This window comes from Phoca vitulina, unplaced genomic scaffold (assembly GCF_004348235.1).
Source record: "Phoca vitulina isolate PV1807 unplaced genomic scaffold, GSC_HSeal_1.0 scaffold23, whole genome shotgun sequence".
Classification (NCBI taxonomy): Eukaryota; Metazoa; Chordata; class Mammalia; order Carnivora; family Phocidae; genus Phoca; species Phoca vitulina.
This window is the reverse complement of record NW_022589726.1, coordinates 5,193,668-5,221,605: the sequence shown is the minus strand read 5'-3', so window position 1 is coordinate 5,221,605 and position 27,938 is coordinate 5,193,668. Positions and strand designations below refer to the sequence as shown.

General features: G+C 38.1%; 1 protein-coding gene across 8 annotated transcripts in view; it reads left to right on the top strand.

The window, feature by feature from the left end:
• Positions 1-336: 336 nt before the first annotated feature.
• The window catches only part of MDM2 (MDM2 proto-oncogene), a 37,207-nt gene continuing 9,605 nt past the window's right edge, over positions 337-27,938 (top strand). For 3 of the 8 annotated variants that reach the window (XM_032420239.1, XM_032420237.1, XM_032420238.1), the window contains exons 1-11: positions 982-1,290; positions 1,440-1,524; positions 4,490-4,564; positions 6,800-6,933; positions 9,813-9,862; positions 13,310-13,377; positions 13,513-13,609; positions 18,386-18,546; positions 22,130-22,285; positions 23,030-23,107; positions 25,294-25,809. In XM_032420239.1, the coding sequence (XP_032276130.1) occupies positions 1,205-1,290; positions 1,440-1,524; positions 4,490-4,564; positions 6,800-6,933; positions 9,813-9,862; positions 13,310-13,377; positions 13,513-13,609; positions 18,386-18,546; positions 22,130-22,285; positions 23,030-23,107; positions 25,294-25,809 (1,506 nt within the window). In that variant the 5' untranslated portion in view covers positions 982-1,204. Of the gene's footprint in view, positions 705-981; positions 1,291-1,437; positions 1,525-4,489; positions 4,565-5,237; positions 5,325-6,799; positions 6,934-9,812; positions 9,863-13,309; positions 13,378-13,512; positions 13,610-18,385; positions 18,547-22,129; positions 22,286-23,029; positions 23,108-25,293; positions 26,350-27,938 lie in introns of those variants that run through there. The other 5 variants (XM_032420240.1, XM_032420242.1, XM_032420236.1 and 2 more) reach the window with 5 other exon arrangements.

The window sequence follows — 27,938 nt, the reverse complement described above, 5'->3', positions numbered from 1 at the left end:
CCTGCAGTTTCCACCGCGGTCGGGAGCTGTAAACACAGGGCACACAGAAATAGCACAACGGATAAAGAAGTCCCCAGGGCCGCGCGCGAAACGAGGCGCGGCGGCCTGAGCCGAGCCCCACCCCGGGGGAACTGGCGGCCCAGGCCGGCCGGTCGCGCGAGCGCCCCACACCCCCTCCCGCCCTGCGGAGGCTGCAGGCCCAGGTTGCGCGCGCCGCGCTCCCGGGCCTCCCCCTTCGCGGAGGCGGCCGACCCAGCCCTCTCCCACCATTGGCGGACGTGGTGGGGCTGGGGCGCGCGCGCGCGCGCGCACGCGCGCGCGTATACGCCCGGATGAGCCGCGGCTTCCGGCGCGCTCCCCTCGGGCGGCAGGGGGCGCGCATTGGGCGCCCCTCGGCTGGCTCGGCTCCTTTTGGGGCCTTTGCGGCCCTGTGTGGCTGGAAGGAAAATGGAGCAAGAGCCCGAGCCCCAGAGGCAGTCCTAACCCCTCTGACCGAGGTCCTGCCGCTTTCGCCGCCGGGAGCTTCCTTCTTCTCCCGACCTGGTGCGTTCGAGCGCCCCAGTAGCCTGGGCCCTGCGAGTAGAATGGTCGCCGAGGCCCAGGGCGTCGGGCTTCTGCGCGCCCAGTAAAGGGAACTGGGGGGCCTCGAGGGTCTCCGCTCCCCCCAACTCCAGGCGCGGACAACCCCGCTTGGTGAAGAGCAGGTACCGGCCGGGAAGCGCGTGGGCAGTTCTGGGTTTATTTTGTGACTTGGGTCTCCCAGCTCGCTGTCGTTTGCAGCCTCTTCCCCGCCCGCAGCCTTTGTGCATTTGGTGGTGGGGGGCGCGGGGCACGTGGGTTTGTGGAGGTTTTTGTTGGTAGGACGCGAGGTTGTGGCCGCTGGGGAGGAGGGCGGGGTTTCGGGCCCGGGAGCCCGGCGGGCGGAGGCCAGGGGGCTCCGCGGGTGGTCGGGGTAAAGGTCATGTGGGCGGGGGGGTGTGTGCTGCGCTGTGGTCGGCAGTGTCCCGGCTTGGGGTCCGGATAATGACAGGTGCCTGTTCTGTAGCCTGCGTGAACCCGGCGCCGTGTCTGGGCGAGTTTGGGCTGGTTCTGTGGGCAAGTTGACTCAGCTTTTCCCTTTGGGCTGGTCAAGTTCGGACAAGTTCCTAGGAGGCAGTAAAAGGAGCTAAGTCCTGACTTGTCTCCAGCTGGGGCTATTTAAACCATGCTTTTTCCCAGCTGTATTCATTGGCGATTAGAGATAGATACCTGTGGTCAGCGACGTAGGGCACTTATTCTACACCGATCCAGGTAAGGACCCGCTTGCCACTGGCTTTAGTTTTAATAAAGACAGTATTTAAGGGCATTATTTATATCCTTTCCATATGACTCTGGGTTTTTTCACAGATGTTTCATTATTCCAAGTTTTTATCTTGTGTGTTTCTTTTTCCCACTCGTAGGCAAATGTGCAATACCAACATGTCTGTGTCTACTGATGGTGCTGTAAGCACCTCACAGATTCCAGCTTCGGAACAAGAGACCCTGGTTGGTATTTTTGTCTCAAGCGTAACTTTTAAGAATATTTTATGAGGTGATCTAAATTCCATAGACCCCATTTATAGCATGGTTCTCTAAGTGAAATTGTGTGTACACAGCTTAAATTCTGCCATTTATGCCAGGCATAAATGTAAAAGCTGAATAAATACCGTAAGAATCGGTATTTATTTTCTTAGTCTTTTATCACCCTGGATTTAATATTAAGTTCCATTAACATTCTTAAGCATGGATGCTGAAGTTATGTTTGTTATTGACCGATTTTTTTTTCTATTTTGACTTGTCAGTATTTAACTTTTTAGATGGTTTCTAAAAGTCACAAAAGTAATTCATGCTTGTAAAGATTTTAGGCATTACAGAAATGTAAAAGGTGGAAGCTGAAAATTCTAGTCTTCTCTTTTGATCATGTCTCCTTTTAGATTTTTCCTATGTGTGTACCCACATATATATGTGCAAATTTTAATCTGTTATTGTCTTGTTTTGTTCTGCTAAGACAGGTGTGCAAATTCCATCCATGTCAATAAATCTATAGAATTCTGTTTAATGGCTCCATAGTGTACCAAAGCATTAGTGTACCTTTTTAGAAATTTATGCCTCTGCTATAGGTTTTTTTGGATAGGTTTTTTTAAAATTGCCTTTAGTTTTTGATTATTACAAATAGTGCTGCTTTGTACTTGTATCCTGTGTTATGTGACTCCTTCTATAAGATTTTGTATACAGAACTCCTGGGTCCTAAACTATACATATATTTGATTGCTATTCATAACTTGCTAACAGAAGATTGTGGCAGTTTTCATCTCTGCCAACACTGCGTATTATCACTTTTTATTATCATTTTGCTATTTTTTTGGTAGAAGGGTCTGTATCATTGTTTAAATTTGTATTTCCCTGATCTCTCTTGAGATTGGGCATCTTGTCGTTTGTTAAATCATTTATTGCTTCTGGGATTTGCTTGGTCTTATCTCTCCACTTTTCCTTTAGGTTTATTGTGTTTTTCTTAATAATTTGTAGTAGTTCTCTGGTTTCAAATTTATGTAACTTTTATCATTTACAAAGGTTGCATTTAGTTTTGTTGTCTTTTTCCTATTGAGAATGTTTTTATGAAGTCAAATTTATTGACTTGTTGGTTTTTGCATTTCATATCATGCTTTGGAAGAACTCTCGCATCCCAAGATTATACAGATATAGTCCTATATTTTCTGGTAGTGTTTTTAATTTTCACATCTAGATCTTTGTCTGGAATTTATCTTTTTGTTATTAAATGTAAGATTAAGAATGGTATTGTCTTTTATAGTTTTCTTATTGCATGTCTTTTAGGTCTTAATAAAAAACTGATGACTTTCCATTGCAGATTTTTATTTTGAGTTGTTCTATGTAGTTTGAAGTTAATATACATAAAATTTTAGGAGGAAAAAAAGTAATTTTTTTATCTTTCAAGAGAGAGTTCATTCTTTAAGTAGCCTGAAAGTAAAGTGTATATGTAAGCACACACACAAAAAAGTGTGATCAGAACAATTAATGAATGATTCAGTACCACACTTGTGTTTTAAGTTTTTTGTTTATTATTATTATTATTTTAAAAGATTTTATTTGAGAGAGAGAAAGAGCACGAGCAGGGGGAGGGTGCAGAGGGAGAGGGAGAAGCAGACTCCCCACTGAACAGGGAGCCCGATGTGGGACTCGAGCCCAGGACCCTGGGATCATGACCTGAGCCGACGAAGGCAGACGCTTAACCAACTGAGCTACCCAGGCGCCCAGTTTTTTGGTTATTAAAGAATATTCTGTTGATTAGCTGGAAATAGGCAATTTTCTTAAATCTAGTTTTGAGAGTTAGATTCCAAACTGAGATGCTATTAGATTTCAAAGTTAGGCAAAGGACAGGAGTATATTGAAGAGAGTCACAGAGGCACCAGTCTGTGTGGAGGTGGCAAGCTATAAAGACACTTGAGTTTTAAAGATTTTGATACAGCAACAGTTAGGGAGAAAGTATATTATATCCCTGCCTCTTTGCCAGTTATTTTCTCAGTACCACTTGGAAAACCTCTAGATCAGGGTCAGGCACACTATAGCCTGTGGGCCATATTTGGCCTCCTATTTTTGTAAAGTTTTATTGAAATGTAGCCATGGCCTTTGGTTTACATATCTGTACTTCTGAGTCAGACCAGCTGGCAGGAAAAGCTTAAAATATTTACTGTCTGGCTCTTTATAGAAAAAATTGACCCTTGCTCTAGTTGGTGGGTTCCTTGAATAGAGCTCATGTTTTATCTATCATTCCCCCCACCCACCCACCCACACCTAGCACTGTCTGGTGCATGGTAGAAGCTCAATAAGTGTTTGTCAGTAGATATTTGAAATGTAGACCCACTAAGAGGTAACATGATATAGTAGGAAAGAAAATGATGGTTTGTAGTTGAGGGTTGTGAGTTGCTTTCTCAGATCTGCTCTTAATTATCCTTGTTATTTAAGTCCTCTAGTCTTCGGGAGCCTAACATGTGGAAAGAAAAGATTGGGAAACAGAGCTAAAGACTTACTCTTCTCTCTTGGATTTTGCAATTTAGTTTATGGTAATCTCATTGGAGTATTCCATTTATAGTTAAGTTTGTAAGGTAGTAAGCAGATAATAGAAATAGCTGGAGGAAAAAGAAAAATTTTCACTGCCTTGGCATGGATACTGTGTTTGATTGCAACTGATGATACTTGAGGATTCTGTGATTATTTGCACAGTAATAAAATCTCAGCATTTTTTTTCCAAATTACCTTGACAGTGATATTCAGTTTCTATAGTCTGTTACATTTAGTGAAAACATTATGACTTAGTTTTTTAGTTCTAACCTTGTGAGATTGTCAAATATAACGTCTGCTACCTTTATTGAAATTCTTCATGGACATCTTGCTGTGAGGCTTATAGTTGTGGAATAATTTTGGAAGTATAATAGCAGCTTTTTGTTCTTTGTAGGTTAGACCAAAGCCTTTGCTTTTGAAGTTGTTAAAGTCTGTCGGTGCACAAAAAGACACTTATACTATGAAAGAGGTAAGCTAAATTAAGAATTAACAAGATAACTAATGTCTTGCTAGTTACATGTAGCCATGGGGAGAAATTGGCCATATAGAGGGATTTTTCAGTAAGCAGCAATATTAAGTGTTGTGGTCATTTGGAGTATAATTTGAAGCTGAAATTCTAATTATACTTGAATATCATTTCTCAGCTAGGAACTCTGAGACAGAGGGAGGCTCTGTAGGGGTTCTTAGCATTTTTGTGCTGTGGACCCACTTGGCAGACTGGTAAAGTCTTCTCAGAATCCTGTTTCTAAATGCATGAACCAAAATGTATAGGATTACTAAGGAAACAAATTATGTAAGATAGTTTTCAAAATACTAAACATGTTTGTGATGTATGTGCTTTTTTGAGTGTTTTTTATTAACACATTAAATAATAAGATGTAGCAGCAGATCTAATAAATGTAATTTCAAAGTAGTGAGGAGTACAGTTAGTATTTTGAGATGTTTACACCAAGCATAGTATGATATGAAAACACTTGTGATTTTTATTGGTGACATAAATCACAGGTATTACTAATACTTTGTGGTTTGTTGCCTATATTCATAATTGAAGGAAAAGCTAAATTTCAGTGAAAAGTTAGTGAAAATATAGAAAAATTTTTTTTTCCCATCCAAATTAATGGACCCCCTGAATTCTATCCAAGGACTTCTTGGGCATCCATGGATCCCAGGTTAAGAACTTCTGCACTAGAGATACATGAGTACAGTATACTGATCTTTCTGGGATAGAGGTGAGCTGATTCATGAACATATGTTCTATTTAATGGATACATTTCAATGTAATGTTCTCTAGCTTTAAATTTGTGCACAGAAGCATGATTTTCAGTGAGAGATTGGGCCATCTTAGGCAAAATTTCATTGTGAATGAAATGTGCCTTTTCCCCATCTCTCCCACTTAGTTTATGGGGCCCAGATTGTTTAAAACACTGAAGTAACTTATCTACATCAGGTTAGTGGGTCAGGAAGAGACTCTACACCATTTTCCTTTTCAGCCACACTTTTATAAACTTCATTATGGGATGTTTGGTAGGAGTGTAGGTTCTCTTCTTCTTTTCCCACTGTCTGTCAACTTATCTTCAATTCATAGTCACCAGGGAATATTCCTTTAAGTCTGAGGCCTTCTTAACCACTTAAGTCTACAGACCGTAGGGGAGCTTGCAGGGGGGCATCGAGGGTAAGGATGTTTCCGAGGTTAAGGATGTATTTAGGGCTCTTAATTTGGGTTTGACCTCATTATCATCACGTAATTGGTTAAGGAAACAAAAAGGTATGCATTTAGTAGTAGAAATAAGAAGAAAATTGATCAGGCCATTATAAAGGTATAGAATGCTTATGCTAAACCATGTAACAGTAATACATATATTTATTGTCTGATTGAGTTTTCAGTTGCAGGATCTTTGTTCTGGGGCATATGGGAGAGTGATGACAGCTAGTATGGGGTAGTAGAAAAAACACTGGACTGGGAGTCAGAAGACCAGGTCCCATTTCCTTATCTTTAATACAGTGAAAACAATTCTATGAAATATCAGAGAATGAGGCAGTACTTGTAAAAGTACATTTAAACTGTAAAAAAATTCATACATATTTAGGTGGTTAATAGGTTTGTATGTGGATATCTTAAGGTGTATCACTTCTTTGTCTTAATGGAGCATACAATAACTGTATATGCATGGTTCAGGGTCACTATTTTGATTATTGTTGCATAGATTATATTGATATCTTCAAGAGTTTATTTTATTCACTGAATTCTTCCAAACTGTTGTGTAGATATAATTGGTTACTTTCCTGTGGTCCTCATCCATGATTACCTCATAGGCTGTTGAGATGTATGGTGTTTGGGACTATTTATTAAATGACTCCAGGTCATTGCTGTATTTTAGTTGCAACTTTTTCTTGCTCTCAATGGTTTTACATTTTGCTGCCTTTTCCCTTCTTCCTAGTATGTAGTACCTAGATATCTGGGCAGAGTTAAAGTCTGTTACGTACACACACTCATTTAAGTAAATTGGAAAAGCAGTGTCTACTCCCATCAAATTAAAAGGAAAAGATTTTTAAAAGCTTTTAGAGTACAGAATGGTTGTTATTCTAGACAGTTATGGGTATGGTTGCAGGTTGTTTAACCATCTTTAGATAAATGAGATATTGAATGTATTTGAAACTAACATTTAATTTTCTTTAATGCTCAGAAATCCTATTTCTATTTCAGGTTATATTTTATCTTGGCCAGTATATTATGACTAAACGATTATACGATGAGAAGCAACAGCATATTGTGTATTGTTCCAATGATCTTCTAGGGGATTTGTTTGGAGTGCCAAGCTTCTCTGTGAAAGAGCACAGGTAAATACTTCAACTCCATTGTAAAAAGCCAGCGGGACAAACATTACAGCTTACCTGCATCTTCACTGCCTTTTGTCAGAGAAAAATTGTTCCTGTATATATAAAAGCTGCAGAAATTTAATTTCTTAGTAATAATAGCATATTGCTTGAGAACCTGAGTTCTGGAATCTTATAAACCCGGGTTTGAGACCTAGCTCAGTCATTTACTAGCTGTGTGACTAGGTAAATTGATTTATCCTCTCTCAGCCTCAGTTTACCCTACTTGTAGAAATAATATAAATACCTCATGTGGAGGTTATGAAGAGACAGTGTGTAAGAAGCAGTGTTTGACACATAGAAATCATTTAAATGTTAGTCACCGGGGCACCTGGTGGCTCAGTTGGTTAAGTATCTCACTTTGGCTCAGGTCATGATCTCAGGGTCCTGGGATGGACCCCTGAGTCGGGCTCCCTGCTTCTCCCTCTCCCTGCTTGTGCACGCACTCTCTCATATAAATGAATAAAATCTTAAAAAAAAAAAAAAAAAATTGGGACGCCTGGGTGGCTCACAGTTAAGCATCTGCCTTCGGCTCGGGTCATGGTCCCTGGGTCCTGGGATCGAGTCCCGCATCGGGCTCCTTGCTCAGTGGGGAGCCTGCTTCTCCCTCTGCCTGCCGCTCCCCCTGCTTGTGTGTGCACGCGCGCTTGCTCTCTCTCTCTGACAAGTAAAATAAAATCTTTAAAAATAAATAAATGTTTGTCACAGTTACTGTATATTAAAAAAATATTATTGCAGTTACTTTCAAAGACAATCTTTAGATCACGCTGTGGTAAAGGCTTAAGTTTGAGCCTTACTTTGGAGATTATTTTGTCATATACCATTACAGCACTTAATCAGCTGAATTTAACCCAGATAACATTTCTAGAATTACTCTACTGGAAACTGAAGACTTTTTTCAGTCTTTCTTTCCTTACATTTGGAATTCCTTTTCCCATTTGGTTTAGCACAGTCTGTGTGGAGCTTAGCATGCTTGTGTATCTTCATAAATGGAATGAATACCTTTCACCTGAAACAATTAACTTAGATTCTAGTATTTAATGTTCAGTAATACTATAGCTAAAAAGATAGTAATTAAGTGGAATATTTACAACTTTAAAACAATTTTATTATATAAGCATAATGTATATTATTGGGCAATAGGAAAAGACAGAAAGCTAAGAATAGAAAAAAAAAACTATAGTTTGTCATTGAATGGTAATTTTTAAAAATATTTTATTTATTTATTTTGAGAGAGAGAGAGAGAGAGCATGAGCAGAGGGGAGGGGCAGAGGGAGAGGAAGAAGCAGCAGGCTCCCCACTGAGCAGGGAGCCTGATGTAGGACTCGATCCCAGGACCTTGGGATCATGACCTGAGCTGAAGGCAGACACTTACCTGACTCAGCCACCCAGGTGCCCTTCAAATGGTATTTTTACCTGTTGTTTTTATATTATGTGCAGATGTGTTTTGACCCAGTTGTGAACATACCATACTTAATTTTGTCACGCTTCTTAATTTAACACTATATAAACATCTTTCCATTAAGAAATCACATTTATCTAATAAATTTATGTTACTATTTTATACTTGGCCTTGGGATATAAGCTTTATTTTTATAAATTTAAGAATTAACAGTATTGGTGATTTTGTACCCTTTGAGTGTTGAATCTTCTGTTAATGTTCTGAGGTATTGTATAGTTTCTCATATTGAAGTGTAATTTAAAAGTTATCTTTGACTTGAATTCTAATATGTTGAGAGGTTAAACACTGGGGAAATTACTGACTTGGAAAAGAATATGAATAGGAATATTGATATTTATGAGTTTATGGAGCTGTATCATTAGTCCCAAAGGTGAAAAGAAATATTTGGGATTGGCACTTCCCCTTAATCATGAGAATTAAAAATGATACCATGTGACCAGTAACATTGCCTAAAATCATTAGTTAAAAGAAAAGTGTACCATAACATCAGTGAAGACTAAAGTAAGTGAATTGTCTTCCTATTGGGATGTAAGCTCCATGAGGGCAGAGATTTGTTTCCATTTTATTCCTTTTTTTTTTCCCGTTTCTAGAACAGTGGTTCATAGTGGGTTTTCAGTCTGTATTTATTAAATGACTGAAGGAAGCTTCATCTTTTAATAGATTTTAAGATCAAGAAAGAAAATCCAGGGGCATCTGGGTGGCTGTTTGTTAAGCGTCTGCCTTCGGCCTGGGTCATGGTCCCAGAGTCCTGGGATCGAGCCCCATGTTGGGCTCCCTGCTCGGCAGGGAGCCTGCTTCTCCCTCTCCCATTACCCCTGCTTGGGTTCCCTCTCTAGCTGTCTCTCTCTCTCTCTGTCAAATAAATAAATACAATCTTTAAAAAAAAAAAAAAGAAAGAAAGAAAATCCATTAGGTGATTGGTTCATGGTTAATAGAAGTCAAAATCAAGTTCTTCTATAGTGGGTTTTGCATAATGCACTGCCTTTTTAGGCAGTCTACTTCTAAGCTTTAAGCACAGAGCTAAAAATTTTCTTTTCTGTTTGAAAATACATATATCAACCTGCTTTCTGCATTCACACCCTTGGGTCTTTTGGTAAAGTCCAAACAAGGCACATTTCAGGAAATGGAGATATGAAGTCTTTTCAGCTAGAGAGACCTTTGTGATTAGTAAGAGTAACTGTGTGTAATCACTGTACAACTAATTATCATGCTACTTTTTAGGACCTAGAAGCTTGCCAGTGATATAGTTTGAATACAGTGATTTAAAATTTAGCTTGTGTACAATATAGTTCATGCTAATATGTATTTAAAAGTCTGGTTAAGTCCAGTTTAAGATATTTTTATTTTAAAATGTACATCTTTTTTTTTTCCTCCCTACAAGGAAAATATATACAATGATCTACAAAAACTTGGTAGTAGTCAATCAGCATGGTAAGTTAATTTTGAATACGATAAACAAAACCATAAAAATATTTTAAACACATTTTGTATATGTGGAGTCATTTAACAGGAAGAAATGAACTACATGAACTAAAATAATAATACTAAGGTTCTAATGTCTATTTCCGATATGTAAAATTAAATACCTTATTCCATCAATTTAAGCCTTGGGATATCAGTATTAGAATTTGTTTTGAAAGATCATTTCTGGTTTTTTTTGGGGGGGTGGTTTCACAAGCATTTATTAAACACTTTATTTTTAAAATTTATATTTTCATTTTAATTCCAGTATAGTTAATATACTGTGTTGTATTAGTTTCAGCTGTACAATGTGGTGATTCAACAATTACATACATTAGCTGGTGCTCATCATGACAAGTGCACGCCTTAATCCCCATCACCTGTTTAACCCATTCCCCTGCCCACCTACCCTCTGGTAACCATCATTTGTTCTCGATAGTTAAGAATCTGGTTTTTGGTTTGTCTCTCTTTTCTGGTTTTGTTTCTTCAATTCCACATGAGTGGAATCATACGGTATTTGTCTTTCTCTGACTGACTTGACTTCACTTAACGTTATGTTCTGTAGGTCCATCCATAGTGTTGCAAATGGCAGGATTTCATCCTTTTTTATGGCTTAATACTAATTCCTGTGTGTGTGTGTGTGTGTGTGTGTGTGTGTGTATCTCACATCTTCTTTGTCCATTTATTTATTGATGGACACTTGGGCTGCTTCCATAATTTGGCTGTTGTAAATAATGCTGCATATATCTTTTCGAATTGGTGTTTTTGTATTCTTTGGGTAAATACTCATTAGTGGAATTAATTACTGGATCATATGGTGATTCTATTTTTAATTTTTGAGAAACCTCTATGCTGTTTTCCCCAGTGACTGCACCAGTTTGCATTCCTTCCAACAGTGCGTGAGGGTTCCTTTTTCTCCACATTCTTGCCAACATTTGTTGTTTCTGAAAGGTAGATAATTTCAAGGCATGCTTACTCGAGATATAATCAAACCTTGAAACATGTATTGAAAGGCTTTGGGAAGTAATATAGATACCTAAGTAGGACCATTTGGATGAGCCCTTTTTTGTTGTTTTTTATAATAGACAAAACTATCAATTTATTCAGGTAAGTGGCATTTAATTTCCCTACTTGTAGCCTTGCAGTTCTTAACTGGTTATTTTTGGGTTACATACTCCTTGGATAATCTGATGAAAGCATTGGGTTCTTATTTCAGAGAGATACACATAAAACATATACAGTGGTATGCTGGTAAATGTTTAACAGCCCACTTTTCAGGGGGAAAAGCCCTGGTTTGTGGTGTTCCCTGAGTTCCATGGTGTGAATAACTCCCACCGTGGCCATTTTCAGGCTACATACATGGAGTTGGTAAGAAAGGTATACAGTCCACTTTGAGTACCAGTAGGAGCTGGCTCCCAGCACACCATAGATGTCTTAAAGCCCATCCTTGAACTACAATTAAAAACTGTTCTCAGAAGCTTGTTTACTTCCTACAGGGAACTGGCCACTCTTTTGTGCTTCCACTATTCTGTATTTAGACTTTATTGTTATGTTGTTTTGTTACACTTGTTTGCGTTTCTGTTTCTTGTATCCTAATCAGGTTTGCATTATGCATCAGCAGTACAGTGTTTTATTAATATGATGTTTAATAAATGTGTTGAGTTGAATGGTCTTCCACACTTAGGACTTAAGACCCAGAAAAGGGCATCACTGTCTTATCCTAGAGTAAAAGTGACTGTTAGACTGGTGACATGTTTTATTGTTTTACAAAGCTCTTTATGAAATCAAATGAAGGCAAATAAAACAAACTACTGTAGTATTATAGTAGTATTTTCAGTTTTCTTAAATATTATCCCTGATGTGTTAATTCATTCATGTAAAGAAACCTTGGTAGATTACTAGAAAAATTTTATTAATGAGATAACCTGTAGATTACTTAGGTTATTTCCATTCTGGGTTTGTTTCAGATTTCAGTTTAGTAGAATTAACTTCCTCCTGTAACCGTGTTCTCAACCTGTCACACCTGGTACTTCCTTTTTATTACATCTGTATTGTAACATCTCTTTTATTATATTAAAACAAAATATAACCTCTCTATATGTACAATATAGAGTATATATATCAGTATAATACATAACCCATGGTGTAAAGAAATAAACTATTATGATAATGTGCGTAAATTCAGAATGTTAATGTGTGGGCCTGACATTCCTATTAAGATGAAAATGTTTCCAAGGGAGTAACAAAGCGTATTTGATTATGATTTTTGGCAACTGTGTATACTCCCTATCTAAAATTTTGACTCTGAGCTCCAGGTCTATACATCCAACTACAAATGAAACCTACCTACCTGAATGAGTTTCATCCGCTTAGTTCATTATATTTCCATCCTAATCTGTTTATCTTCTGAAGTTTCTCTCTCGGTGAATGGCACCACCATTTATCCATCCAAGGCAGAATCTTGGAGTCCTTCTTGACCCCTTTCTCCCTTGCCTTGTATATCAGACCCCAGGCCTTGTTGGTTTTTACCTTTTTAACTTGTCTGGAATCGATCTTTCTTCCCTGCCTTGGTTTAGGCTTTAGTACTTCGGCATTTGTATTACTGCAGTTACTGTCTGGCACTGGCCTCCTTGCCTCTGCTCTCTTTTTCCTCTATTTTGCCTAAGTGATTTGTCACTCCTCTGCTTAAAATGACCATTTAGGGGTTCCTTATTGTTCTCTGGATAAACTTGCTGTGAACTAGCAAATCAGTTTTATCTATTGGATTAAGCCTTTTTAATGGTGAGTGGCTGCAGCAGGGCCACAGGGCAGATTCTGAACTGTCGATGGGGAAGAATGCGGTGATGCAGGCCTGGTGGAGAATGCGGTGATGCAGGCCTGGTGGCAGCGGTGCCGCTCGTTGGCGTCCTGTGCTGTCACAAGACACACAGGATCCTTTATGATCCTGCTTACATTCCAGGAATAATGACTACCTATAATTCCCTGCAACAGGCATTTGTAATTCACTTCTGGATGCTTTTTTCACGAGGTGTTCCCTCAGTCTGGAATAGCCTGTCTTAGTTCTGCTTCTTCATATTCTACTATGTGAAACCTTTCCTGATTCCTTGCTCCTCAGACCCTGCCCTGTCCCTACCAAATAATCATTGCTCTGTATTCTTCACTGATTTATCTTATAATACTTCTTTTATCCTATTTATTATACTTTTATTACTGTTAATGTAATACTACTCAGTATTAAAATTGAATTATCTTATTTACATCTCCAGTATCTAGCATGGGGTTGGCTCCTGGGAGATACACATTTAATGTTTGTTGAAAGGTTAAATTGTGTAAGGAGTTTGTCCTGGACTGACAAACTAGTTTTTCTTTCTTAGTTTGTGATTCTTTGTTGTTGTTGTTGTTTTTTCCCCCCATCAGAACCATCAGATTCAGGCACATCTGTGAGTGAAAATAGGTGTCACCTTGAAGGTGGGAGTGATCAAAAGGTAATCTTGAAATGAATACATTCTAGTGTGATGTTTCTTAAAAGTTAGGTTATTTTAAACCAATTATTGTTAGCTTCCTGGTGTTAAAAGTTCGTTTTTGTTTTGTTCCCCCCCGCACCCCCCTTGAATGCTTAGGACCCTGTGCAAGAGTTGCAGGAAGAGAAACCTTCATCATCAGATTTGGTTTCTAGACCATCTACCTCATCTAGAAGGAGAGCAATTAGTGAGACAGGTATATATGCTTATTTGACACTTTCAAACAGCTTTTTACTGTTTATTCTCTAATAAAATTAATGCATTTAGGCTTAATGAAATTGTGCTTTTTTTTTTGCTTTAGATGAATTTCTGAGTTTCATTTTTATTTTTATGTGATTTATTTGGTTTAAAAATTGCTTTCTTAGCAACATTTTTCTGGTTGACTCTAGCAGGCACGGTTTCCTGGGCCCCACTGGAGTTCATAGTTAGCTGTCTGTTATTCAAGATAATAGAGGACAAGCGTATAAACTCTATTTTAGTCCTTAGTTACCTTAACAGTTAAAATATTTGTTTCTAATAAGTGATAAAACACACCATTCAGTTTAAAAGCAAAGTGAATAACCTCTGGAACTGAAGATGAGATAAAATGGCTGAGAACATTTTTACAGAGAAAAGATAGTGGAGGAGGAGGAGGCTGTGTTGCCTGATCAAAAGTCATAATAACTAAAACTGTATGATTCAGATGAAAGAGGAGTTCAGCAGATCAGTGAGATAGAATAGATAAACCCGGACTAGTGTGTACATGAGGGCAGAGGGCGGTAAGGACAGAGGATGTTTTGTTAACTGCATGGAACAAATTGTTAGTTATTTGGGGAAGAAGAGACAAGTTCTATCTGTACCATATGCCAAAATGAATTCCAAATAAGTTTAAAAGATAAATGAAAAAAATTATATTTGAAGGATAGTCACTTTAAACCCGACAGTGTTAATACCCTTATTACATAAAAAGTTCCCCAAAATTGATTAAAATATTAAAAATCCATATAGCAAGAAGGCCAGAAACCCAAGTTTTTCATAGTTAATACAAATGACTGATAAATATGAGGAGGGAGTGGATGGATTTTCATGATTTCACTTTATAGACAATAAAAAATGCAAAAGTGTCTTTTCTAGGCTATCACATTAGCAGAGATGAATTTTTGACTCATCCTTGTTAGCTTGTGTGTTGGTACTGATGTACTACTGGTGTATAAGTTGTTAGTGTTAAACCTTTATGAATTATAAAAAGGCTTGTAGTTCTTACCATTATTCCAGTAACTGTACTTCTAGAAATCTATTCTAGAGATATAATCAGAAATTCAAAGATTATATATGTAGAGACACTAATTACAGCATCATTTATAACTGAAGACATATATAGTAGAAAATGTCATCACTCTGGTTCAGGCCATTGCCCTGTCTTTTCTTGACCATAGCAACAGCGTTCTGATTTTCTTACTCTTGCTCTTTGTGTTCCTTCATGTAGTACCAAAAGAGATGGTAAAAGGTAAATTGAATTGTATCACTTCCCACTTAGCCACTTTTGTTACTTCAGTAAAACCTACTTTTTGGGGCGCCTGGGTGGCTCATTTGTTTAAATGTCTGCCTTTGGTTCAGGTCATGATCCCAGGGTCCTGGGATCGAGTCCCACATTGGGCTCCCTGCTCAGCGGGGAGTCTGCTTCTCCCTCTCTCCCTGGCTTGTACTCACCCTTTCTCTCTCTCTCTCTCTCTCTCTCTCTCAAAGAAAGAAAGAAAAAGAATCTTTAAAAAAAAAAAAAAAAAAAAAGACACACTTTTTACCTCAGCCTACAAGGCCATGATCCTACCTTTAACCTGGTTTTTGGCTTTTTCCGTCTACCTTTATTGTTTCCACTGTGCTGATTATTTGATTCCTCGAGTCAAAACTCCTTCCTGTGTTTGCACACAGTTTTTTCTGCCAGCAGTTCTTCCTATCTCTGCTTACGTGGTCAGTTCCTCATTTTTCTGTTTTTGCTTAAATGTGACCTGAGAGAGGCTGTCTCTAACCAGCCAGAAAAGCAGATTCTCTCTTTCCCTTAGCCCCCTGCTTGTTTCCCCATAGTACGCATTATAGCTTGTAAATAATTATGTTTCGGTTGCCTTGGTGTTTGAAATTAAACTTCCTCTGGTGGCAGGGATGATGGCTGACTTCACTTTTGTATACCCACGGCCTAGCACTGCGACACAGTAAGCAGATGCTCAGATTTGTGGACTAAATCATTGAGTTATGATGAACAGTATAGGGGCGCCTGTGTGGCTCAAATGGTTAAGCATCTGCCTTTGGCTCAGGTCATGATCTCTGGTTCCTGGGATCCAGTCCCTGTGTCAGGCTGCCTGCTCAGTGGGGGTCGGCTTCTCTCTCTCTCCTTCTGCCTCTCCCCCCTGCTCATGCTCTCTCTCTCTCTCAAATGAATAAATAAAATCTTTAAAAATGATGAACAGTATATGAACCTATGTCACAGACACCATATTCTGCAGCCATTAAAAATAATGTAAAAGAAGATTTAAGAGAAAACCATCCCAAATTGTACATTTAGTATGATTCAGATATGTTTTTTAAAAGGAAATAAAAAATGAAAACTGGAAAATTATTACAGTAAACTTTTTTTTAAAGATTTTATTTATTTATTTGACAGCACAAGCAGGGGGAGCGGCAGGCAGAGGGGGAGGGAGAAGCAGGCTCCCCGCTGAGCAAGGAGCCTGATGCGGGGCTTGATCCCAGGACCCTGGGATCATGACCTGAGCTGAAGGCAGACGCTTAATGACTGAGCCACCCAGGTGCCCCTACAGTAAACTTCTAATATTGATTTCAATGGTAGCACTACAAATGATTACATTTTTAAAAATTTTGTTTTTTTAAGATTTCTATAATGAGTAATATAATACTTTAATAGTCACAAAAAAAGCACCAAATATTATTTTTAATGGAGGTAAAAATTATGAATCAGCATGGTTTAGGCTCTAAGATCACCTTTTATAGGGAATATAAACATGAGTAAGAATTTCTATCAAGAACTTGTGATCTAGTTGTGGAGATCAACACAGAATTACTTATAAGAGTGTTTGGGCAATTCAGAGGAAAAAGATGTCTTCTGACAAGTAAGGTCAAGAGAAGAAATGGAGTGAGCAGAGGTGTGCGAATTGTACCTGTTTCAGGCATGTGGATTATAGTTTATTTAATCCCATAACTCTATTTGGTACTTAGATAAAAGGCTGCAATGAGCACCTTGCCACATACATCCTTAAGTAATTATGCAGGTATTTCTCGATCAATCTCTAGGATAGACATTGCCCACAAAATGTATTATTTTAGATTTCTACCAACAGTGTATAAAAATGTCCTTTCTCTCAAATCTCTTGAAACTCTCATTTTAAATTTTGTAATTCTTGTGGGTGAAAAATGGTATCTCATTTTAATCTTGTTGCGTGTCCCTGGTCAGTAAGAGGTAGGAGATTTTTTCATATGTTTATTAGTTCTTTGTATTCTGTGAATTGCCTTTTCATAGCTTTGACTTTTTTTTTTTTAAGATTTATTTGAGACAGAGCACGAATGAGTAGCGGGGGCAGAGGAAGAGGGAAAGGCAAGGCTCCTGCTGAGCAGAGAGCCCGATGTGGGACTCGATCCCAGGTGCCCGGGATCATGACCTGAGCTGAAGGCAGATGCTTACCCAACTGAGCCACCCAGGGTCCCTTGACTTTTTTATTTTAAGTCAAGTTTTGTTTTACTTGATTGGTGAGGACTTGTATATAATGGATAGTAACTGTTTTATGTATGTTGCAGATATTTTCTTCCAGTTTGACATTTGCTTTTTAACTTTTATTTTGCCATGTAAGCCTTAATTAACATAGTCTAATGTTGATAAACTTGAGGGCTTTGCAGTGTTACATCATACTTCCCTACCCCAGTATTATAAGAATATTCTCTTACAAGTATTTGGATGGTTTTATTCTTTGTGTTTGGCTCTTTAATTCACTTGGAATTTATTTTTATATTTGATACGCTACATGGTAGGACTCTCATTTATGTTCCTGACAGATTTGGTAACATTCTAAGTCAGAGATAATTCATTATTTAAAATAAAATAAAACCATTTTCACTGCTTTTGATACCTATTGAAAATACAGGGTACTGAGGAAATTGGAATGTAAAAAAAAAACAAAAAACCTTCTAAGTGGTTCAGTCAGTTGGGCATCCAACTTGTGGTTTCAGCTCAGGTTGTGGTCTCGGGGTCGTGGGATTGAGCCCTGCTTTGGGCTCCGTGCTGAGCATGGAATCCGCTTAAGATTCTCTCTCCCTCTGCCCCTCCCGTTCATGCTCGCTCACTCTCTAAAATAGATGGATCTTTAAAAAAAAAAAAAGCCTTCTAAGTAAATTAAACATTTTTGGTTCTTTTCAGAAACAAATCTTATATCCTAAAGTATGATTTTTGACAAATTTTGATTGGTCAATGAAAACTCTAGCTGGATTAAATTGTGAGTTAATGTAGATGACGTTCTGAAAGAAGCTTAAAACGCCTTTTTTTTTTTTAAAGTTTATTTACATATGTATATCAGTTATCTCTACACCCAATGTGGGGCTCATACTCATGACCCCGAGATCAGAAGTCGCACGCTCCTCCTACTGAGCCCACCACACACCCCAGAAGCTTGAAAAGCTTTTTTAAAATGCAGTGTTCTGGGGGCCCCTGGCTGGCTCAGTCATTAGAGCATGTGACTCTTGATCTTGGGTTCATGAGTTCAAGCCCCACATTTGGTATAATGCTTACTTAAAAAAAATACAGTGTTCTGTCATAGCTCTCAGTTGGATTGATCCAATAGAAGTGTTGACTTTTGAAACAGTAGTAATTGACTATTTTCTCTGTTTAATATCATTGAAATTAAATTTTGGTACAAATAGGTACTCAAGGCAGCTCATTTGCTACATGAATCACAGTATAGGGTTTTAATTGACTTGTCTTTCTTTATGTATCCAGAAGAACATTCAGATGAATTACCTGGTGAACGGCAGAGAAAGCGCCACAAATCTGATAGTATTTCCCTTTCCTTTGATGAAAGCCTTGCTCTGTGTGTAATAAGGGAGATATGTTGTGAAAGAAGCAGTAGCAGTGAATCAACAGGGACGCCATCAAATCCGGTAATCTTTTCATTTTAAATAAAACAAGATTCTTGAGGCGCCTGGGTGGCTCAGTCGGTTAAGCGTCTGCTTTTGGCTCGGGTTGTGATCCCAGGGTCCTGGGATCGAGGCCCACATGGGGCTCCCTGCTCTGCAGGAAGCCTGCTTCTCCCTTCCTCTGCTTGCTGCTCCCCCTGTCTATGCTCTCTCTCTGTCAAATGAATAAATAAAATCTTTAAAGAAAAAGAAACCCAAGACTCTTGTTTTTAAAATCTAGTTCTAGAAGTCCTAATAAGCATTTGGGTAGAATGCACGTATATGCTGTGCTATTGCTGTTACACACAGTGCTAAATTTTTCTGTCAAATAAAACTACTAGGGGCGCCTGAGTGGCTCAGTTGGTTAAGTGGCTGCCTTCAGCTCAGGTCAATATCCCAGGGTCCTGGGATCCCCTTCAGTGGGGAGCCTGCTTCTCCCTCTGCCCCTCACCCCACCTGTGCTCTCTCTTTCTCTGTCAAATAAATAAATATTAAAAAGAAATAAAAATAAAACTACTATATAAATCTTTTCTACTCCCAACCCCAGGTTTGAGAGAAGGGTGGGAGATAGTTGTGGGGTGTGTTGGTAAAATTAGTACCAATATTAATAGTTGTTAATGTCATCCTACATATTGGAGAATCTTTGTGGGCCACTGCACCAATAGTAAATTCAAATAAATTGGAGTATAGGATGGTCTGCAGATTTTTGTTTTACTTTTTAAAAAATAAGGGAACAGAAAAGCAAATTTGGTTCAGTTAGATATCTTAGAATTCTAAGGCTGCTTTGTTTTGAATATTTAGAGTAACAGTATCTTTATTATTGTAGCTAAGTAAGTCAGCATAGTCTAAGCTACACATTTGCCATACATAGGCCTAGATATCAGGAAAGGTCTCTTTACTAAGGCTGTGGAATATAGGTATGTTACTGCATGGATGGTGGGATAGTTTTAGTACTTTTTGATTATTGATAGAAAATCCCAAAGCATTAGGAGTAAAACTCTTAAGAGATGTCATTGAAAGAAGTTTGGTTAAAAAAAAAAAGGTTTTTGCTAACAAGAATGCCTGACAAATGGAATATTATCTTTCTTGTCATTAAACATTTATCTTTAAAATATTATTAAAAATAGAACTTTTATTTGTGATATGGCAGTATCTCATGGTCATTATTCTGGATATTAGTGATCATTTTATAGTTCCTAGAAGGTGTAAGGGACTGAATCAGTTGTGATAGTAAACTTATTCTTACTTTTTCTGTATTGTTACTTCTTACACATATTATGTTTACATTTTTCTCTTCCAAAGCAGTGATTTTAGTGGATACAGGATTTACTAGAGCTGTTACTTCTGTAGGCCACTAGATGGCACGGAGAGCAAGTTCTTCAGTCAGTAGGTCTGTTGGTGTTTTCTGTGCCAGGTTCTGTCTGGCACTGGGGTGGAGTGGTAGTTAAGGTAGATATGGTCCCTGCCGTCAGGGGGAGACACATCATCAACAATGAAACAGGTAATTAATACATTTAATAAATGCTATGGAAAAAAATATGGGTTCTTGAGAAAAAGAAAAGTGCATTTACCTTCCATCTTTCTTATGGGTTTAATAAATTGAGGAACTAAAGGCTATATTCTAGGCTCTATACTAGGCAGTTTATATGATATCTCAGGAGCCTCAAATTCCATTTACAGATGGGAAACATAAGCTTGAGGGTTTTAAATAACTTGTTTAAGATCTCATAATAATTGCCACAGTTGGAATTCAGGCAAAACCAGGGACTTCTGACTTCAAAATTTAAGATCTTTCTGATGCTTTTTACATGTACAATATTGTAAAAGTTTCTGGGTCATTCTTTTTTGAACATTAGCCAAAACTTTAAAAAACAGCTTTTAATTTGCTTTCTACATAGCACCCTAGAATACAGGGGTCAGCAAACTTTTCCTGTAAAGGGCCAGTTAGTAACTTATTTTGGGCTTTGTGGGCTGTGTGGTCTTTGTTGCAGCTACTCAATCTGCTGTCGGGCTTAAAGCAGCTGTAGACAACAGGAAATGGCTGTGCTCAGTAAGACTGGATTTATAAAAGTCGATGGCAGCAGGCCGTACTTTGCCAACCCGTACCATCGAAGATACTTGCTGAGACTTCAGTCTGTCTTGTGATTTATCCCCATATTCTAAACTTAGTGCATTAAATGCTAGTTAATTGAAGTATCCAGTTTATTAGATTACTTTATTAGAGATTGTATTCTAGCTTGATGTGTAATATTAACCTGTTAATAGAGTCCTTGTTAAGAATTAGAACTGCAGCTTGTCAATTTTGCTTTTACTACTGCTTTCCTGACATCACTAAAAGAACAGTCGTTTGACCTCAGTATTTATAAAATACTTTGTTTTTATAGATAATAGAAATAATAAAAATCATTTAATCCAAACTTCTCTTATAGATGAAGTAGCTGTGGTCTTTACAGGTTAAATATGTCCAAGGTTAAATAGCTCCTTAATGGCAAATCTAGAAGTAGAACGTTTGTATCCTGATTCTTAGACCAATGTACTTTTTCTAGTTCTAGCTTTCGACTTTGGATATGTTCCTCTTAGCCACTGACAGCAAATAATTATGGGATTAATGGTCTTATTAGGGTTCTTACACTATAAAATGAAGAACCACATGAGCTGATACAGAATTTTAAAAATAAATGTAAAAAAATTATGTCTGAAAGCTCTTCCAAAGAAATTATTCTCAAAGTTCACTAAAAAATAGATCTCATGGGGCACCTGGGTGGCTCAGTGGGTTAAGCGTCTGCCTTTGGCTCAGGCTTCCTGCTCAGCGGGGAGTCTGCTTCTCCCTCTCCCTCTGCCCCTCCCCCCTGCTCCTTCGCTCTCTCTTTCTCTCACTCTCTCAAAATCTTTTAAAAAAAATAAATCTCATAATTTGTGGGTTGTAGCTACTAGCATTCTACCAGTCTGAAGATATGAAGAGATTAAAACATGTTTTTAACTCTTTTTAACTCTTAAAGTGTGTATAACTCAGATATCTGAGACTCATGTGTGCAAAATTGTGTATAATGTATGTGTAAAAATATACAATTGATATGTACTTATATATAAAATATATTTAATATATAAGTAGTAAAGATAATTAAAAGTGGAAGTGCTCTCTTGGTTTTGGTATTGACAGAAGCTTTATTAGCAAAAAAGGATGAGTGGGACTTAAAAACTGAAGTTATTCCAGCGAGAGAGGTAGAATGTGGAAGTTGAAGTGCCAAGTTTGGTTGAGGAAAAAAAATGTAGATCTGGCTGATTGTTCATATTTGGGGGGTCGGGCGGGGTGTCTAGTTGGAGAGAAGACGAAAATGTTAATACAGTCCTATGTGAACCTTGAATGTCAAGGGGATTTCGCCTTTTTCCTTTAATGGGATTTTGAACAGGGTAAATAATATTAATGTAGTAATAACCCAGAATCTTAATCTAGTGTCATTGTGCAGGGGGATCTCAGGAGTAAATATGACTGCAGGGATGAGCTAGGAAGCTGTTACAGAGGCAACAGGTAACGTACTTTAACTTGTGTTTTCTCCCCTGATTTTAGGATCTTGATGCTGGTGTAAGTGAACATTCAGGTGATTGGTTGGATCAGGATTCAGGTTCAGATCAATTCAGTGTGGAATTTGAAGTTGAGTCTCTCGATTCAGAAGATTATAGTCTTAGTGAAGAAGGACAAGAACTCTCAGATGAAGATGATGAGGTAGTTTTATTTCTCTAACTAAAGTCTAAAGATCTTTAATATTTTCTGTATTCATTGATGACAATTGAAATAATGTATTCTGATTTCATTTTTTGACTTTTGATTTGTTTGAACTAGAATATTGTTATGTGGACTTGAGGCTTTTGTAGTTCCTTGTTGTCTGATTTATATTCCTGTAACTGTAAATGTCAAAAAGTCAATACTCCTTAATGAACATTCTTATAATAGTCTTATTTTTTTAAAAAATTCCCCTTTGGGGAGCCTGGCTGGCTCGGTAGGTGGAGCATGCCACTCTTGATCCTGGGGTCATGCGTTCGAGCCCCACATTGGGGGGTAGAGTTTACTTTAAAAAATAAATTTAAAAAAATTCCCCTCTTTTATTATTAATTTACTTTTTACAAATGTAAAGTATGCACACAGTTAAAGTCACTGGAGGTGACTACCTTCAACATTGCTATTTCACAGTTACTTAATATCTCCATATTTATAAAATAAAAATGCTTATACTGAATTTTTTGCCTTACTCATTTTAAACATCCTGTCTATTGCCTTTTAACCATAGTGGGTCAGGATTTCATGGTCCTCCACTTTCCCCCCTTTATACTCACTTATTCCATTTGACCTTTGTCTCAGAATTTCTCATATATAGTAGTACATGCTTTTCGTTTAGGACTTATCACGAAGAAGCCTTCCTGGTTAAGGAAAAAGGGTGATGAATTGATGCTAATGAATTTATTTTATTAGGTATATCGAGTAACTGTGTATCAGGCAGGGGAGAGTGATACAGATTCATTTGAAGAAGATCCTGAAATTTCCTTAGCTGTAAGTATACATCTGCTTTTTTAAGGAATTAAGAAAACATAGAGGTTAAGGTTAGAAAAATACAGCTAGTCTGCTTCCCAAAATGAAGTACTTTCTATAAAATTAAAATCTGTTTAGAAAAGTTTTAAAGCATTTTCTTTTATTTGTTGTGTCGGAATCTGTTACTGAGTTTTTCTTTTTTTAAGATTTTATTTATTTATTTGACAGAGAGCGAGTACAAGCAGGGGGAACGGCAGAGGGAGAGGGACACGCACGCTCCCCACTGAGCAGGGAGCCCGATGCGGGGCTCGATCCCAGGACCCTGGGATCATGACCTGCGCCGAAGGCAAATGCTTAACCGACTGAGCCACCCAGGCACCCCTGTTACTGAATTTTTTAGGGTTTTTTTTGTGTGTGTGTGTTGGGATTTGAACTTTGAAAATTTTTTTACCGAAAATTTCAAGTATGTACAGCATAGAGAGTAGTAGTATGTGTTTCTAGTGTATTTATCACCCAGCTTTAACAGTTATCAACATTTTGCCAATCTTGTTTATTACTAGAGAATGTGGTAGGTAGTATTTGCCATTTAAGAATTCAGGACTGGGGTGCCTGGGGGACTCAGTCAGTTGAGTGTCCCAACTCTTGATTTCGGCTCAGGTCATGATCTCTAGGGTTTTGAGGTTGAGCCCCACATCAGGCTCAGTGCTCAGGGGGGAATCTGCTTGTCCCTCTCCCTCTGCTCTTCCCCCCGACCCCTGGTCACATGCATGCTTGCTCTCTCTCTCTCAAATAAAACAAAATCTTAAAAAAAAGAATACAGGACTAAGGGTTGCCTGGGTGGCTCAGTCAGTCCAACTCTTGATTTCGGCTCAGGTTGTGATCTCAGTGTTGTTGAGGTGGATCCCTGCATCGACCCTACGCCCACCGTGGAGCCTGCTTAAAATTCTCTCTCCCCCTCTCTAAAAAATAATAATAAAAGAATTCAGGACTTAAAAACATTTACATTTCATGCTTCATGGGGTTCCTGAGGTATTGGAAGTTGTGTTTTTTTACTGAATATTAATGCTTTAATTTTTGTTCTTAATACTGCTTTTAATTTGGGAAATCTCATTTTTCTTTGCTAGTTTAAAAGTTATTATCCAAATGCAAAAAAGATGAAATTGTAAGATTTTCAAAAAAAAACTTTTGCTGTATTAGAAAATAATTCAAGTAACTAGTTGACTCATTTGATGCCAGAGATCCTGCAATTTATTGGGCTCTTTGAAGCACTTTCTTTCCCATATTGTAAAACTTGTCTTTGGTTTTATCAGTTGGGTAGTTGAGAACTTGAAAGAACTAATGTGGGAGAATGAAGTCGTCTCCATCCTTACTGCTAATTTCTTAGCTCATTTGTGAGGCAAATTGAAAATGGTTATTCAGGGCAGGTTTTACATGGACATTGTCCTCAGGCAAGAACCATGCTTCAGTTAAGATAGGGGGATAGGGATATGTTCGTTAAAGAGGCTGGGGATGGTAAGGGAGTTTATTATCCACATTGGAAAGGTTTGGGAAGTAAGTTGAGGTATGGGAGAAGCAATAAGCACTTAACAGAGATGAGGACACAGGAAAGTAGAGGTAAGTAAGGGGCATACATTTTGGGTAATGACAAGGATGACAGATTTTAGCTGGCAGTGATTGCTGAGAAGAATGTTTTAGTGTTTCCTTTGTGTATGAAGTTAGGGAACACTCAGTTGAGCCCACGTTTTAGAGCACTTCTGAGGCAGTCTTAGTCAATGGCACATTGGGCGGTAGCTTCATCTAGATTGATTGGGTGGACATTGGGCACAGCATCCAAGGTTGAACCTTTAAGGGAGTGAAGTGAGTACAGGCCTCATTTTAGAATAAAAGGCTATATCACACTTGCTTCAACTAAATGAACCAGCTCTGTCCTTAAACAGATAACTTTATTGGGATGTGGTTAAGATTATGGTGAATACATTTTTTGTTTTAGAATTCTTTAGCATGGTTTGGCTGAAAAAGTTATGTACTTTATAATCTCATGCTTGAGGAAAGATTGTTACATGTCAGATATTTTATATAAAACATGAAATGCTGAGAATTGAACTGTGTGATAGAGTTTACCTCAGACATACTGAAGTTGCTAGTGTTGGCTATGACTAGTTGTGTTAAAGGGTTACAGAAACTCACTCTGTCTTTTTTCATTGAAGGACTATTGGAAGTGTGCTTCGTGCAATGAAATGAATCCTCCTCTTCCACCTCATTGCAACAGATGTTGGGCCCTTCGTGAGAACTGGCTTCCTGAAGAAAAAGGGAAAATGCCTGAGAGAGCCAAACTAGAAAACTCAACACAAGTAGAAGAGGGCTTTGATGTCCCTGATTGTAAAAAAACTGCAGTGAATGATTCCAGAGAATCATGTGCTGAGGAAAATGATGATAAAATCACACAAGCCTCCCAATCCCAAGAAAGTGAGGACTATTCTCAGCCATCAACTTCTAACAGCATCATTTATAGCAGCCAAGAAGATGTCAAAGAGTTCGAGAGGGAAGAAACACAAGACAAAGAAGAAATTGTGGAATCTAGTTTTCCCCTTAATGCCATTGAACCTTGTGTGATTTGCCAAGGTCGACCTAAAAATGGTTGCATTGTTCATGGCAAAACAGGACATCTTATGGCATGTTTTACGTGTGCAAAGAAGCTAAAGAAAAGGAATAAGCCCTGTCCAGTATGTAGACAACCAATTCAAATGATTGTGCTAACTTATTTCCCCTAGTGGACATGTTTATAAAAGTAGAGTTCTATATTTCTAACTATATAACCCTAAAAATTTAGACAACATAAAATTATTTTTTTACACATATCAAAGGAAGAAATTATCTGTACATGTAGATTTCTTCTCTGTAGTGTAATTTACCTACTCTGGGAGGGGCGATAGTAAATACTTCTTTTAGAAAAATTTCACTTTTGTTTATATTTGGGTTTTAATGTAATTAAAATTGGACATATAGCTCATCTTAACCCCTTACTCCTCATATTTTAAATGATTTCCACTTCCTTAAAATTTAGAGAAGTACCTGATTTTAAAAAATATAACATTTAAATATAAGTTATGTGCATTCAGGTTATGATATGCAGTAATTATGCTACTTAAAAAACATTCAGATCTGCAGACAGTTTCATTCACCATGCTTATTCATTAAATTGTCTAAATTTTTAGGTTTAGTATACTTATTTATTGATTTACAAATAAAAATATTAAATGATTAAGAATTGTTTCTAGAATGATTATTGGATTTTATAAACTTTTATAATAATGAGTTCTGTTAAAATAGAAATTATACTTGAATATCGTCTACTTGGGTAATCAAAGGTACAGGTGTGAATGTGCTTCTATTTTGGAACGGCCAAGGCTGCCCACTGTGACAGTACACCTATGAATGGACAGCTGGATGCAGCAGGGAGCCTGCAAGGCATCGAGTAAGACTCACTTGAGAGAATGATGTTACAAATTCACTTAGTAGGGCCATGAAATGCTGTTTTCTCCTTCCTGTTCACTTGTGTTATCACATGGCAGCTTGGCTTAAGTGGTTTCTCAACAAATGATGGTAAATGTTCTGGAAGGGATGTAGCTGGGGCAGGGAGGGGAGCTAGGACTAACCACCCTGCTACTTGGCAGCATGAAAAGCCCTGTTGTAATTTTCTGTAATTTCTCTGCATCATCTCTGAAGCTAAATTCCATGAGGCCAATTGATTGTGACACCGATATATAGGTGATCAGTAAGAATTTATTGAGTGAATCTCAAAGCATTCAGACCTGTCTTGAAGCTGACTTCAAAGCAGGAGTCTGTAGGCTCCAAAGTCAGACCAGAGTTAGCTGTTGGCATCATTTTGTTCACCTTCATTTTTAATGAAGGTTTTAAAGGTACTGATTAGCGTGTAGTGTGTAGACCTCTGTTGGTTTAGGGTGGTAACTGCAAGTTGTCATGGCATCGTGAAAAGTTCGTAGTTGCACTTGCTCGCTGTTTGGATTTTGTACTGGAGTTTGATTTCATCTTTACAGAAAGTGTTTCTTCAGTTTAAAAAAATACTGTTTAAAAGTTTGTGGCCATATTGTCTATCATACAGAGCCAGCCTTCCCTTATATATGGTAGGGAATTATTGACATTTACAAGTACTGCTTTAAAAATAAGGTTTTTTTTAAAGATTTTATTTATTTATTTATTTATTTTTTTTAAAGATTTTATTTATTTATTTGAGAAAGAGAATGAGAGAGCGAGAGAGAGCACATGAGAGGGGGGAGGGTCAGAGGGAGAAGCAGACTCCCTGCCGAGCAGGGAGCCCGATGCGGGACTCGATCCAGGGACTCCAGGATCATGACCTGAGCCGAAGGCAGTCGCTTAACCAACTGAGCCACCCAGGCGCCCTTTTTTAAAGATTTTATTTATTTATTTTGACAGACACAGCGAGAGAGGGAACACAAGCAGGGAGAGTGGGAGAGGGAGAAGCAGGTTTCCCCAGAGCAGAGAGCCCGATGTGGGGCTCGATCCCAGGACCCCGGGATCATGACCTGAGCCGAAGGCAGACGCTTAACGACTGAGCCGCCCAGGTGCCCCTAAAAAGATAAATATATTAAAGCAGCAGTACATAAGGTGCTCAGAAGTGTTGAATATGTTCAATTATAAAATGGACTGTTAACAGGAACTAATAAAAAGCAACAGAACATAGAACAAGAGTAGTCTCAAGTGCAAGCAGATGGGAGACTCCCCACATGTTCAGTAATTTATTATAGGTAATACATTTGAAGTGATGTACTAAAATTGTTAGAATTATATTTTGGATAAGAAGACCGTAATT